The following is a 14495-nucleotide window of genomic DNA, read 5'->3' as shown; positions in this document are numbered from 1 at the left end:
CAGAGCAGAGCTGCTCCAGCCCTCGCAGCAGCTCCGGGGCCTCCTCTGGACTCGCTTCAGCAGCTCCACATCCCTCTGGTGCTGTTGCCCCAGAGCTGGATCAGGGCTGCAGGGGGGGTCTCCCCAGAGCACAGCAGAGGGGTAGAATCCCCTCCCTCGACGTGCTGCTCAGGCTCTGGGGGTGCAGCCCAGCACATGGGGGGGTTCTGGGCCAAGCACACACTGAAGCCAGGTCATGGTCATGAAATATTACAGAAGTTAAAGGAAACACTTTCAGCTCCGCTACCAATCACTTGCCTTCTTAAAAATGAATGTTTCTTTGCTGTAGCCAAAATCATTTAATGCTTTTTTTTGTTATTATTTAAAGCAGAACAGAGCCTTTCAGAACGTATTTGCAATAAACAAAGCCATGGTTATACTTGCTGTTTGAGAAAAGCAGGTGTGTTAGGTTCTCTGGTAATGGAATCTTGAAATATTTGGGAATATTCACGTCTATTTGACCATACCAAAAATGAAATAACACTGGGGGAAGTAAGAGGTCTGTTTTATGCTGAACTTGTGGATCTCTGCACACTCCATTGTGTATCTTTGCATTTTCAGACTGGATGCTAAAAACTGCAAACGTATTAATCTGGGGGGGTGTCAAGCAGCTGTGTACCTCCAACGCCTCCTTCAGCTGAAATACCCGGGGCATTTTGCTGCCATCACTCTCAGTCGCATGGAGGAAATACTGCACGAGCATAGCTATGTTGCAGAGGACTATATAGAAGGTAAAACCAGCTGTAAATTGCCACTAGATAGTGCTCACCCAGACTTAGTTTTCTCCTTTATATCCCTTGCTCTCAAGTTGTCTAGGATTCTGGCAGAAAAACTCTACTGCTGTTTTGGTTTCTTTATAGCTTTCTGGTAATCTACCTCATGGTACAGTACAGTTTCAACAACAGTTTCAAATTTAACATTAAGAGAGAAACAAAATTGAATTTCAGAAAAAAAACCTGTATTAGTTCAAATTTCTCTGTGAATAAAAATCGTGATTATTTCAGAGAAAAAGATTTTAAAATGAGTTTATTTTGTTAGTTATTTTATAGTTCCAACAGAACATTAAATTTCCTAGGATGATTCAAGCATCTGGCTGTGTTTCTTGTGTGCTTTAAGGTTTCCAAAATTGCAGAGGACAATTCTCATGGCGTTTTGTGAATAAAAGAAGTTTTAAAAATTTCCATGGTAAATGTAATCTTAAGTAATGGCTGAAGAAAAGCGTTTTCATAAATTTGTCACTTACGCAAGAGCCTGCAGAAATCCTTAGACATGTGTGAGAACTCGCCCTTACCTTGGGAAGAGAAGACACTGGTGTGCACTTCCCACTCTGGTATGCAGGAGATCAGAGCACTAAGAACCGTGGGCACCAAGTGTGTGACTGGGAGGTAGTGCTCTGAAGGGGAAGCTAAACACTGGAGCAGCTGCCCAGAGGTGACGGAATCCTAGGCTGGACCATTGCCTTCTTTCTTCTAAGTCTGAGTTTAGCATGGAGCACATACAACATACAAATTGTTGTTTTCAGCCCGGCTAAAACAGTTATTTTGCTTTCAAAACATTCAGAGCTACAGAAGTGGCAGTCCCCAGAGTACTACGAGAACAACATGCACAAGATGCAGCTGCCTTTCTCTAACAAACTGCTGGGGAGCACTCTGACATCGGAGGAAAAGCAGGAGAGGCGGCAGCAGCAGTTACGTAGACTTCAAGAACTCAATGCACGTCGTCGAGAAGAGAAGCTACAACTTGACCAAGAGAGGCTGGACAGGTTACTGTACGTACAGGTAATCAAGGCAGAGTTTTCCGTGTGACCTTCTGGGAGGAGGGCAGGCTGCCTTCAGAGCCTGATCAGAACGTCATGCACTACTGTAAAGAATCATAGACTCGTAGACCTGTTTGGGTTGGAAAGGACCTTAAAGCTCCTCCAGCTCCAACCCCTGCCACGGGCAGGGACACCTTCCACTAGAGCAGGTTGCTCCAAGCCCCTGTGTCCAACGTGGCCTTGAACACTGCCAGGGATGGGGCAGCCACAGTTTCTCTGGGCACCCTGTGCCAACGCCTCAGCACCCTCCCAGGGAAGAGCTTCTGCCCAAGAGCTCATCTCAATCTCCCTTTCTAAAGAACTACAACTGTTCTGTGTGTTTTCTGATATGAGCTTTTTAAGCTTACCTGCAGGATAAAAGGGAGAGATTACTGATGTAGAGGATGCTGTCAGGTTCTGAACAGTACTTCTTTTGTGAACTATTTTGAATGCTGCCAAAGCATGTACACCATAATACCTGGTGATGAAAGCGAAGTACATGCACAGTTAACAGACAGTTGATTGCCCTGTCATCACAGCTAACTCTGTCTGTAGGAACTTTTAGAAGATGGTCAAATGGATCAATTCCACAAAGCTTTGGTGGAGCTGAACATGGACTCTGCGGAAGAACTTCAGTCTTACATCAACAAATTGAGTCTGTCTGTTGAACAAACCAAGCAGAAAATCCTACAGGCAGAAGTCAATATTGAAGTAGATGTTGTGGACAGCAAGCCAGAGGTATAGTGTTTTCACCAAGTTAATCCTCTTCCTATCTTTGAGAGAATCTAAGTTTCTACACTTGAAAATGTACCCTTTCAGACTTTTACTGATGAACTAAGCTTTTCCTCTAACACACTGCAACTCATTGTTATTTTGGCAACTGCTTCTCTTTTCCAGCTTTACTGTGCAGCTACAGAAAATGACAGTTGAGTAGGCCTAAGATCAGTAACCCTTATGCTGGTCTGCACTGTGCTCTGGTACATACCTTTGGAGTTTGATTCCATAGAGCGCTAAGCAAAATCTCTAGGCTTTTCCTGACAGTAGTTGAAGTATAGCTATATGAAATCGGTTAAATTGCCTTAAAAATTTCTTGCACATCTTTAAGAAGTTGGAGGAGACAAGAGAATAGTTCTGGTTACTTAAAGTTAACTTGCTTGGAGGTTGTAAATGCAGCAGCTAACATAATGATTTTGTTCATACTTTAAACCAACCTCTAACTGCTTTTGCATTAATTTTGGTGAAATAAGTGGGCCTGGTATGTTAAAGATTTCCCCCTCCCCCCAGTGTCTGACAGTTAAATGACATTGAATTTTAAGTACTTAAACCTCAGATGCTTATAATCCTAAAACAACAGCCTTAAGTGTCAGTAGTGGTCTATTAAAGGTACAGGAGAACATATGAAGCTTTTTGTTAAAAAAAGTATCAGTTTTCCTTTCTGTTCCTCCCTTTCAGGTGCAGAAAACTTCATGGTAAACAACCACCCTTTGCCTTCATTCTGGCTATCTTTGTTTGGTGCAGATAAGCAGTATATTCTGTTTTGTTTACTTAACAATGAAAGATGCATTGCTGCACTTGATTGTTGGGGTTGTCTTGAAGATGAGAAGCTTAATTGTCTGCTTTGTCAGACTAATACGGACCCAACACATAGCTGCTTCTAAGAGATTGTCTAAGGCTGTTTGTGGATTTACTTACAATTGCCTTTCAAGTCACATAAGAGAGAACTTTCTTAGTTAAATCAGTCTTTGGTTAGGAACAGATAGAGAGGAAAACAGAAAATTGAAGCACAGAGGAGAGTGCCAGGTGCCAGGTACAGGAGTTCATGTGTCTTACATGGAGCTTGAGATGTAGCCAAAACTAGCCGGTGAGCTGATACCTTCTAGGTGTTATATTTTGCCTATCCTTATCAGTAAAGCTTGTGTAAGAATCAGAATGACTGCGTTTGAGTGAAATTGAGGTAGATGATGAGCTTACCATTGTGGTAAGGAACCTTTCTGCCCTCCGCCAAAAGAAGTTGTTCTAGAAAAAGATTAACTGAAAGACTATCAGCTTCTCGTAATTTTGCTCAGCGGTTGTGCCTAAGTTCCAACATATCCCCTGCTCCTTTGCTAGGTGTAGTCTCAGGCCTTGGAATGAAGTGGAAAGCCTTTTTGTTTCATCTGTGCTTTGTGAGAGCACCTATGGTTATCACTGAATCCTTTTGTGAAGATGGGCCATCCCTCTGCCTGTGCAGAGGAGTCTGAAAGCTAATTATGTTGTCCTGGGGTCTGTATCAAGTCTTTAGCTGAGTTTTGTGCTTCTTTCTGTTGCTGTTTGTTTGGGGTTTTTTTAAAAGACATAAGAAGAAAGGGATTTAACAAAGCATAAGCATTGGAGATAAGTTCAGGTGACTTAAGATTTGTTTGCTGTAAGGAGGAACACTGCTTACACTTCAGTTTGAGTAATTGCTTGGGGTTTAAGTGGTTATAAGCTAGATACTTAAGAATGCTTAAATAATCTAGCTTTATCTCACCCTGGTGTTGCTTGCTAGACATTGTAGCAAACCTTTCCAGTTTAAAATAACAAAACCAAATCTTTAGCAACAAAATACCACAGGTAACACTGTACCACAAAAGTAAAGGAGGCAATTAATCCCCTGCTTTTACTTTACAACCATTAAGTACTCTAGTACTTGAGTGATGCGTTAGGAAAGAGCTTTTGGAGCACCTTCATGTCTGTGTCAAATATAAGGACTTTTGATACATTCAAATGCCAGGCAGTTGAAACTGTCAAACATTGTGTGGCAGCTTTGAGCTGGCAAATATTTGTTTTCCAGTCCCATACAAGCTAGACAGGGAATTTAATGGTAATTATAGAGCAGTTAGAGGTGCTGTGAGTGCACTGAGTTTTAACTAATTTTAAAAGCTATTTTAGTAACTTTCAGTATGTTATTATGTGTAGGACGTGGCTGGCCAGGATCCTGTCAGTCAGCCTGTTGACTGAGGCCTTTCATTTCCCAGCTGGCATCATGATAAATTTGTTGAAAGTGTCATTTTTTTACGCTGTGAGCAAATGTCTGTCTTTACATCTGCTTGCTGGGGTGTTCACCATTTTGGTTTTTGTCTTCAGACAAAACAGCAGTATATTTGGTTTCAGGCGTGTTAAAAAATTGAGATTTGAGGAAACCAGCATTGAATTTTCCAAAAGCGTTACTAGGATCAGAGTTGTTTGTGCTCAGCGCACCTGAGCTGACCTCCCCTAATACATCTTCTTCTGTTTCCAGACTCCCGATTTGGATCCATTAGGCAGTGAGCAGTCACTGGAGGATGTGGAAAGTATTAATGAGTTTGAACCTTTATTTGCTGAGGAACAGCCTGAAGTTGAGAAGCCTGTTGCTGCAGTGCAGGTTTGATTTCTGTATCTACACCTCATGCCAGAGGTTGCTGCCTCCTGGTTGCACAGCTAGTCTGCTAACATTTCTCCAAATGCCAACATGGTTTGACTGCTCTTGGAAGAGATCCTTAAGTTTATCTGAACAGGACATTGAGAGAGGAGAAGTCCTTGCAGTCTTAGCTGGTGGTTTAGAACACGGTTATACCCATTTGGTTCACGCTGCAGGCAGTGCTCCTTTAGTGGTGCCATGTTACTAGGGAAAAAAGTCCCCAGTGTTTTTGTGTGTGGTCCACAGCCTGATGGTGCCTCCCTGTGGACACAGCTTTCAACTTGTGATATTGAGCCTTGGGGATTGAGTGGCACCAAACAGAAAGGAATATAGGAAAAGTCCTGCTTCCTTGGCTTTTTGGAACCTTTTGCAGCATGGCACTTTCTCTGCAAGAGCATTGTAATCTGGTTTTTGTACACATTGTTTGAAAACATTGCTCATTCTAGAATATTACTATTCTTTAACATAAGTTCCTACTACTTTTCAATCTCATCTTTTCAAAGCCCGTGTTTAACCTGGCAGAATACCACCAGCTTTTCCTTGGCACTGAAAGAATCAGGGCTCCAGAGATTGTTTTCCAGCCTTCCCTGATAGGAGAAGACCAGGCTGGTATAGCAGAAACCATGCAATATGTCCTTGAGAGGTGAGTTTACGAAGCTGCTTGGCACTCACTTCAGACAAGCTAGTCCTGTTTTGATAACAGCTTTTGCAATTCTGGTTACTTAGCAATAATTTGAGAAAATATGTTTGAATAGTTCTTGTGGTGGGGTTGAGCAGTGCAGGATAGACGTGTCTTTCTGTTCCTTGTCTTAAGTCAGTGGGCTCCAAACTTTTTTGATCAATTACCCATCAGTAAAAACTTTCTGAGTGTGCACCTCCACTATATGTATATTTGTAAATTACAGGTACTACTGAACTATTAGGTACATTTAAAAACATACACAAACCCAGAAATTAAAGAAAGATGAGATAAAAGTGAAACAAACACTGTTTTTGTTTATTTATTAATGGTACCAAAAAAATCATCTTCCTGCACCCCAATGGATTGTCCACACCCCACTTTGGAGACCCCTGGTCCAAATTTGTTACAGACAGAGACAACAAGCCCTGGTAATTATCCATCCCATGAAACAATGAGCTGGCAGCCTCTGTGTTTCTGAGACCAAAATCAGGGGGGACATTTTTAAGTTACGATATAAGCATGCTTGCTGGACAGCTATTTCCAGACAACTTAGCATTGGCAAAATGTCCCCTCTGAACTGTGTGAACATAGAGATTGCATTTTCTGAACTGTGAGAATTACAGCTCTACTGAGTTGTTGATTGACGGGGCACAGTGCACAGAGTGCTTTAAGGGTTTTCTCCTGCCACCCCAGAATTTTCACAAAACAAATGAACACAGGCTTCCATGCTATGGCAGTTTCTGAAAGTGAATCCTGAAGACAAGGTACTGGCATTCCCCATAGCTGTTCAGTTCATAGGAGAGATGTCCCTGAGGAGGACTGACACTGGTTTTTATTCCTTGTAGGTATCCAAAGGAACAACAAGCTATTCTTGTCCAGAATGTTTTTCTCACTGGTGGAAATACAATGTACCCTGGACTGAAAGCCAGAGTCCAGAAGGAACTCCTTGAAATGAGACCATTCCAGTCATCTTTTCAGGTACGTGTATTGACGCGATGTTTGCGTGAGCAGCCAGTTCATCTGTATTCAAAAGTAATTTGGGTTGAGAGAGGTGCAGAGCAGGTGGACTTAGAGCATGGGAATAGAGAGTGTTTTATGATGAGACACTGCAAACAGCTCTTTTGACCTGAGAAGGCAGCCGCTGTGAGGCCAGTAGCAGCCCCCTGGCATGCTGGGCCTATGGCTTCTCGGAGTCAGGTTGCTTGGGAATGCAGCCCAAAGCAGGAGGTAAACTCCATCTGAGGCAGAGAGTTGTGGTCAACGGATCAATGTCCAATTGGAGGCTGGGGATGAATGTGGTGTCCCTCAGTGGTCACTGTTGGGACTGATCCTGTTCAACATCTTTGTCAGTGACATGGACGGTGGGATCGAGCCCCTCAGCAGGTTTGTCAGAGACACGCAGTTATGTGGTTCAGGTGATATGCTGGAGGGAAGGGATGGGATGCAGAGGGACCGGGACACACTTGAGAGGTGGCCAGTGCCAACCTCATGAAGTTCAACAATGTGAAGTACAAGGTCTTACACTTGGGTCGGGGCAATCCCGGGCACAGCTACAGGTTGGGCAGAGAAGGACTTGGGGGTGCTGGCTGATGAGAAACTGAACATGAGCCACTTCAGTGTGTGCTTGAGGCCAGAAACCACCCATGTGGTGGGCTGCATCAAAAGGAGCGTGACCAGCAGGTCGAAGGAGGTGATCCTGCTCCAAACAAAGGTCACTTGTTCCAAATAGTAACTGTCTGCACATTTCTAGTCTAACATACCTGTGTGTGCATGGCCCTTTAACTGAAGCAGGTTTTCCATTCCAAGACATCTACACTGCTCTCTCAAACGTCTTCAGAAAGAGCACCTATATCTTTCCTGAATCTTTACCTTAGAATCATAGAATCACAGACTGGATTGGATTGGAAAGGACCTTAAGATGATCCAGATCCAACCCTCCTGCCATGGGCAGGGATGCCTCACCCTAGACCATGTTGTCCAAGGCTCTGTCCAGCCTGGCCAGAGAGCTGTGGGTTGGGAATGTGATACACCCATTTGCTTTCTCAACCTGTAGGAACAAAGCAGCCTCATAGAGAATTGATCCCAAGGTCAAAATACATTTCAAACCCATTCCTAATATTGCTCTTACCCAGAGGCACTGAATAATCAGCTCAGACTTCTGAAATTCAGTGGTTTGTGTCATATACCACTCTACTCAGGTATAGAAGAGAAAAGGGGCTTTTCTCTCCTATGTTGAACTGACATCATTGTTCTGTTTTCCTTCCATCCAGGTTTACCTTGCTTCCAGTCCTGTTTTAGATGCCTGGTATGGGGCTAGGGATTGGGCAGTGGAATATATGACCCGTGATGAAGGCTGGATAACCAGAAAAGACTATGAAGAAAAAGGGGGAGAATACCTCAAGGAACACTGTGCTTCAAATGTCTATGTGCCCATTCGCCTTCCAAAGCAGGCCCCACGGACAACAGAGACATTAGCACCTAGCAGAGTGCTGACATCCAGCACAGGCAATCCCTGTGAGCAGGCCTAGCACCATGCCTTGGTCACAGACCCTTGAATGGAGATAACACCACGGGGAAAAGGAGTTACTGGTGTACAGCATGAGCTGGGCACGGAGCACAGGCCTCAGCTGCTCCGAGAGCCCCAAGCATCTCATCCAGTTCCTTGAACAAGGAGAACGAGCCACACTGGGGCATCGGCTGCAAGGTCCTGGCACTTGGAATGCTCAGCACAGAGCATGGGAGTGCGCACCAGCAAGGAGGAACACCACAGAACTGCGTTCCGGAGAAAAACACCATCTGAGAAACTTCCACAGCAAGACTCGAGGGGGGTTTTAGAGTCTGTTTTACAGCTTTTGTTCTTCAATTAAAATGTTCTGGGTTTATACTGCTTTCACTGCACGATGCAGGAGCTGCGCTCGTCTCAAGCGGGCAGCCCCGTGCCCCTCCCAGCACGTGTTTGTCAGCACACGTTGTGCTGCGGAGCCCGAGCTGTGCCTTCCCCTCTGAGGCTGCCTGCACTCCTGTCTGCTGCCATTGCCTGCCCGCCACTCAATGAACCAGCAGAGAGATTTCACATACTTTTGGCTTAAATTAAGTCAGTTATATTGATGCCTTGGCTGAAACTGTAGAGCTGGTCACGTGAAGTGCTGTCCAGCTGTGACGACAGGATGCTCCATAAGGTGCAGGCCAAGTGCAGTCAGTCATTAAGAGGTTTTACAGGGTGGTGGCTGAGCAAGGCAGTTCTTGACTGATGGGACTGTTCGATCAAAATTTGCCTTTGCTTTACCACTAGCTTATGTGTTTCAGTGGTTTGACCTCTTTAAAGACCACAGCAATAAGGATGAGTTGTACGTTGCAGGTTTGCAGCCAGGCCCCTGTCCTGCTGCACAACATACTCTAGCTTAAATTTGCCTGATGATTCATTTACTGCACTGAACAACTTGCTTGCTTTCCCAAAATAATACTCAGTGCCAAATGGTGAGCTGAAATCCGAGCAGACTCTATCACTTTGGCAGAAGCTGTAAACTGTTAGGCTGGAAAAGGTAAGACCATGGGGAAAATATCCAGACCATAACTGCTTAAAAAAGGTGAAGAGGTGGTGGCTTACTGTCCCCAGGGGCTGCAGAGCATCAATACAAGTTGTCTCTCAGGTGGGATAGAGGTCTCAGTGAATGTCTGCCTTGGTCGTAAGAGGCTGCTGGGCAGGGGCAGAGGAGGAGAAGGCAGCTTGCTACCTTCAGGTAACCTTAAGTTTGGACTAATGATCCTGCATGGAGGCATACTAACCTTCAGGACTGTTCAGGCAATTCTGTGGGTAGTAAAGAATGTGGAAAAACATGCTGTGCTGAAATACCAGCATGTCTTTTCTAATACCAGCTTATATCAGTGGCCTGGCGTATGTGATATCCTGTTGCTGTTTGACCCCTTTCTGACACATCTTTAACTATTGCTGCAAGTGGCTACTTAGGATACAGAAACCTGGGTTCTTGGTGTTGGTTGCTGAATAGATCAGAGGGTGTTGCGCATAAAACTGTTCCAAAATGAAGGCCTAAAAGGGCATCCGTAGCAGATGATTATATTACTTTTAAATGTTTAGCCAAATTATGCCAACCACTTCACTTGCATTAACTCAAAGCAGAGCTGTATAGTTCTGTACAGAGATGCCGGATCAGCTGCTTAAACAGCTTCAAGGAAGCATAATTTTATCATCTCCTAAGTATTAGCTGTTAATTTGTTACTTTATCACCACAATAGCTGGAGTAACTAATGAACTTGGGCAGTGTCATTGGTCACAGGCTGTTCTGAAGGAGCTGGTGGGCATTCAGTTCCTTGGATTAGCACCATGAGAAGCATGAACATTGCAGGATTAATTTTAGCCATTTAAGTTCAGTTCCCCCATAGGATTTGCTGTGGTGCTACATGAGCATTGGTGCTGGAAGGATTAAAAAAGGAGGAGTGAGAGGGAAGCAGGCCAGTAAGGCACCTGCTTGGCCTCTTTTTAATGGGACTTCAGGTTGTGTGAGGAGCAGTAGGAGGAATTGTTACAAAGATCATTCTGTGGACATGAAGCTTGAACTGATGCTGTGAGGGCCTTTGCGAGGTGGTGGGAGGACTGCTGTTGAGTGAGCTGCTGTGCAGGCAGCTCCAGAACCTGTGGTGTGTTTATCCTGGCTGGTGACCTGCAAGATGCAAAGTACAGTGGCCGGTTCAGAGGTGGTCAAGTGGTTCCCGTTTGAGCCTCAGTATATTAAGTTCAAAGCAACCTGTAACCTAATTATACAATTCAGTCATCACCTAATTCGGGTCAAAGAATACAAAAGTACAAGTTTCAGTTTAACAGCTGTGGTGAGCTTGGTCTATTTATTGTAAAAGAGAGCTCAAACTGGGTTCCACTTTTCAGTGTCCCTAAGACCTGCTCCGAGTGGAAACACCACGTCAGAGAGAAGCCCTGGAGACTAAACATGGATCATGTGTTTAATGTCCCAGATTTCCGTCTGAGCTGCATTCGAGCCTTGCTTTTGGTCTTCAAGGCTTCTTCTGTTTCCTGTGCCACAGCAACTTCAAACATGAACCGTTCTTTGCTAAATCTCCACTAGGACACCAAGATTAGAACGCTTTGCTCCAGTTACTAATCTCCGAAATACTTAATGTGCTGTGTATGGCAGTATTCCAGAAGAAAGAAGATGCCCATGAACTGTCACTTGAAATTTAGGATTATCCCTCCAGAGACAGCCTGCAATGATCCTCTAGCAGTCATACACCAGAAGTTTTGAAGCTTGTGTGGGATGAGCAGGGGAGGGGAGAATGCTGTAACAGATTTAACATTATCCCTAAAGTCATATGGTGGGGTTTCTACTCTGGTTCCACGCGTCAGGCACAGAGCAGCTGTGCTGATTCCCATTGCTCACTCCCACTGCTTTGTGCAGAGAGCGAGCTGCTCCCCCAGCATCAGCCTCAACAAAGCTGCTTGGTTTTAACCCCTGACATGGTTTGCCAGTTCTTCAGGCTCCTTTTGCTCCTTCCTTAGGGATCTTTCCTTCCTCTTTTTGAGCAGTGGGCTCACTTTCCATTTCTTAACACAGCAGAGACTGTGATGAGAGTGCTGCACCCAGAGTCAGGAGACCTGCATCCATTTCTGTGTCTGTTCACTCATGACAGATTGTGGCTGTTTGCTCTGACCTCAGTTCTGTGCCTCAGCATCTGTAACAGCAGAGCTAATCTGAGAATGCTGCTAGCAGAGGGTAGTTACTGTAGAAGACATTAAGGATGGTGGGAAGGCTGGAAAGGGGTTTGTGGGGTAGGAGGGGAGGTCAAGTGAAATGAAGGAGAATAGACTCATCTGTGCTTAATGCACAATGGGCCACGTGGAAGGTGCCTGAAGATGGAAGAAGTGTACAGGAGGGTCAGAATCACTCCGTGCAGGTGTGCTTTTCTTCTGGAGCAGTTGCTGTTGACCACTGACAGAATATGAAGCAAGCTGAATTTATGGTCTGACTCAGACGCTTTCACTCTCTCTTAAAATTCCGGGGTTTAGGCAGGACTAGTTTTTTAGCTTTTTATTTATTTCAGGGCTGAGATGAAGTATCAAGCATCTTCTCCCTTCATCTCTCTGGAAATATATGTGCTGTGCTGGTGGGGACAGCATCTTTTATGTTGCCAGTGAGATTCTGTGAAGGCATCCAGTTCCCTGCCCTCCTGGTAGCCATAGTCTGTTACATCAAGGGGAAGCTCAGCCCTGTGGAAGCTCGGTGCACTGCTCTCACAGGTCTGGCCAGACAGATGAGCTTTACAACACGTGAGCAAAAAAGGCTTTATTTAAACCTTTGTCGAATGAATTCCGGAGAGGAGAGACCTTTGAATAGCATCTGAGCTCCTTGTGTTTGAACTACTTGGAAATACGGAAGACCTCAGTGCATTGGCTGCCTTCCTTACTTACATGAGGGGCAAGGGTGTGTGGTGGGCCTCAGGGTAGGAGAAGTTCAGATGGGTGATGGCAACCTGCAGCCCCAAAAGCCTCATAGCTGCTGCAGTGGCCCGTGGGGGTGTCTGTGTAAGTGCTTTCATAGAATCCTAGAATAGTTAGGGTTGGAAAGGACCTTAAGATCATCTAGTTCCAACTCCCCTGCCATGGACACTAAACCATGTCACCCAAGACTCCATCTAGTCTGGCCTTGAACATTGACAGGGATGGAGCATTTACCACTTCTCTGGGTGGTACTACTTCTCTGGATGCACAGGTTTGTGCATCCTTAAACTGAGTTGTATCTCCCTTGGGTTAAGCATGTGCATTACCATGGCTGGTGTGGCTTCTCAGGAAGCTATACAAGAAGAAATACATTTCAGATCTTGATCCTTAGATTGTCTGGGGTTTTTTACCACGCTACAGCTTAGTTAAAATACACCCCACTCCTCCTCTCACCCCAGATTCCTGCCACATACCTGGCATTCCTTCATCCTTAATGAGATGAAGGAGTGGGGGATTTCACCCTCCTGGAATTTTAGAGGAATACTAAGTGGATTTCTCATGAAAAGCCCTATTTAGGGTACAAATCTCCCTGAAAGAGAGTCCCCCTGTGGCAAACCTTTCTTTTGCTGCTAATACTTAACAAAGAGTTTAGGTCCTCCTTTAATAGCTATTTTGGAATATATAGCAATGTATATAAAATACATATCTATACTTGAAATACATAGCAATAGCAACCTGGCACAGGGCGCCCAAAGAAGCTGTGGCTGCCCCATCCCTGGCAGTGTTCAAGGCCAGGTTGGACACAGGGGCTTGGAGCAACCTGCTCTAGTGGAAGGTGTCCCTGCCCGGGGCAGGATGAGCTTTAACATCCCTGCCAACCCAAACCATTCCATGGTTCATTGATTCTGCTTCGGCAGATTGATGGAGACCATGTTGGAACAAGGTCCTGGGAGTGTGGATGAAGCAGAAGAGACTCGCATCCTTGCAAATGTAGGTAGGGACACCAGTGGAACTCCTGGGCTGTTGGCACTTGAGATTTTACCAGTCACTACAGTGTGGACAAACTCTCCATAGACAAGGCAACATAAAGGTTGTTAAGTCAAAGTAGTTTTCTTCAGGCTCGGTCATTGATTGACCCTAATAAACACAAAGCTGGTTGGATCAAAGGTTCTTCTGGCCTTGTCCTGGTAGTGACCTCGAGGAGATGTTGAGGGAGATGTATAAGAATAGGAGCAGTAGTGATCATGTGTGTAAAACAGGAAGAAGATAGTAAATAATTCCAGCTAGTTAATACCACATAGCCTGGAAGGCATGTGAATGTGGTGCTCCTGGAGCCTCTCTTTCCATGGGATTCATCACTATTGCAGGACTTTTACTCGTGTTGAAAGGACAAGTTAAGGCATCCAAATTACAGAGGTCCACATTGATGTGGATTTTTCAGTAGCAACACTGCTGGACTGTGACCATCCCTTCGGAGCTCTGTGTTGTGCATGTTCTGAGTTGGCTGTGATGGCCCCGAGCTGTGATCCAGGAGAAGGGCTGGGACAGGACACTTGTGTCTGCTCAATAAGCCCAGCCCTGCCTCCTGCTCTGGAGAGGGGCTTCACTGTTGTGTGACAGCCCCAGGCTGCTTTCATCCAGCTCCATGGTGGCAAAGGGCCATGGGCTGTGCTTGCTGCTGGGGAAACAATGGAGAGGAAAGCTTTGATTTCACCAGTGATGGACACCCTCCTGCTCAAGGGTGGTGCCGATGGAAGGAACTGGGGGCCAGGGCTCAGGTTTTTTGCTTTTATCCTTTGTTAACTGCTGGTGGCTTCTTGTTGTGAGAACTGCCACGACCTCTCTTGAGGGTTTGTTTATGCGCTTTGGCTGACATTGTTCGCAGCAGGACTTTGATACGCAGCCCCGGGGGTGTCCTCTGGCAGGGAACAGGAAGAGTTGAGCCCGACTGAACACCAGTGCGCTCCAGGCCGGGAAGAAGGGCTGGTGCCCTGCCATGGTGGCAGCATGCAGGGACAGGATCCCCATCACCTGGGGAAGACAGGTCAGTCACATGCTATTACGGCCTGTCGCCAGGCTGCTGGCTTGTGCCCTC

At 45.3% G+C, this 14495-nt stretch overlaps 1 protein-coding gene across 1 annotated transcript in view; it reads left to right on the top strand.

Moving 5' to 3' along the window:
• Window positions 1–8557, top strand: part of ACTR5 (ARP5 actin-related protein 5 homolog (yeast)) — a gene marked incomplete at its 5' end in the record, with an annotated part of 9492 nt that extends 935 nt beyond the window's left edge. Inside the window, 7 exons of the mRNA XM_010015806.1 lie at window positions 601–770; window positions 1600–1817; window positions 2390–2572; window positions 5094–5216; window positions 5756–5895; window positions 6780–6912; window positions 8205–8557. Coding sequence (XP_010014108.1) covers window positions 601–770; window positions 1600–1817; window positions 2390–2572; window positions 5094–5216; window positions 5756–5895; window positions 6780–6912; window positions 8205–8462 — 1225 coding nt within the window. The remainder of the gene's footprint in view (window positions 1–600; window positions 771–1599; window positions 1818–2389; window positions 2573–5093; window positions 5217–5755; window positions 5896–6779; window positions 6913–8204) is intronic.
• Between the last annotated feature and the right edge of the window lie 5938 nt (window positions 8558–14495).

Source organism: Nestor notabilis, unplaced genomic scaffold (assembly GCF_000696875.1).
Source record: "Nestor notabilis isolate BGI_N333 unplaced genomic scaffold, ASM69687v1 scaffold496, whole genome shotgun sequence".
Classification (NCBI taxonomy): domain Eukaryota; kingdom Metazoa; phylum Chordata; class Aves; order Psittaciformes; family Psittacidae; genus Nestor; species Nestor notabilis.
This window is presented reverse-complemented; position numbering and strand designations above follow the sequence as displayed.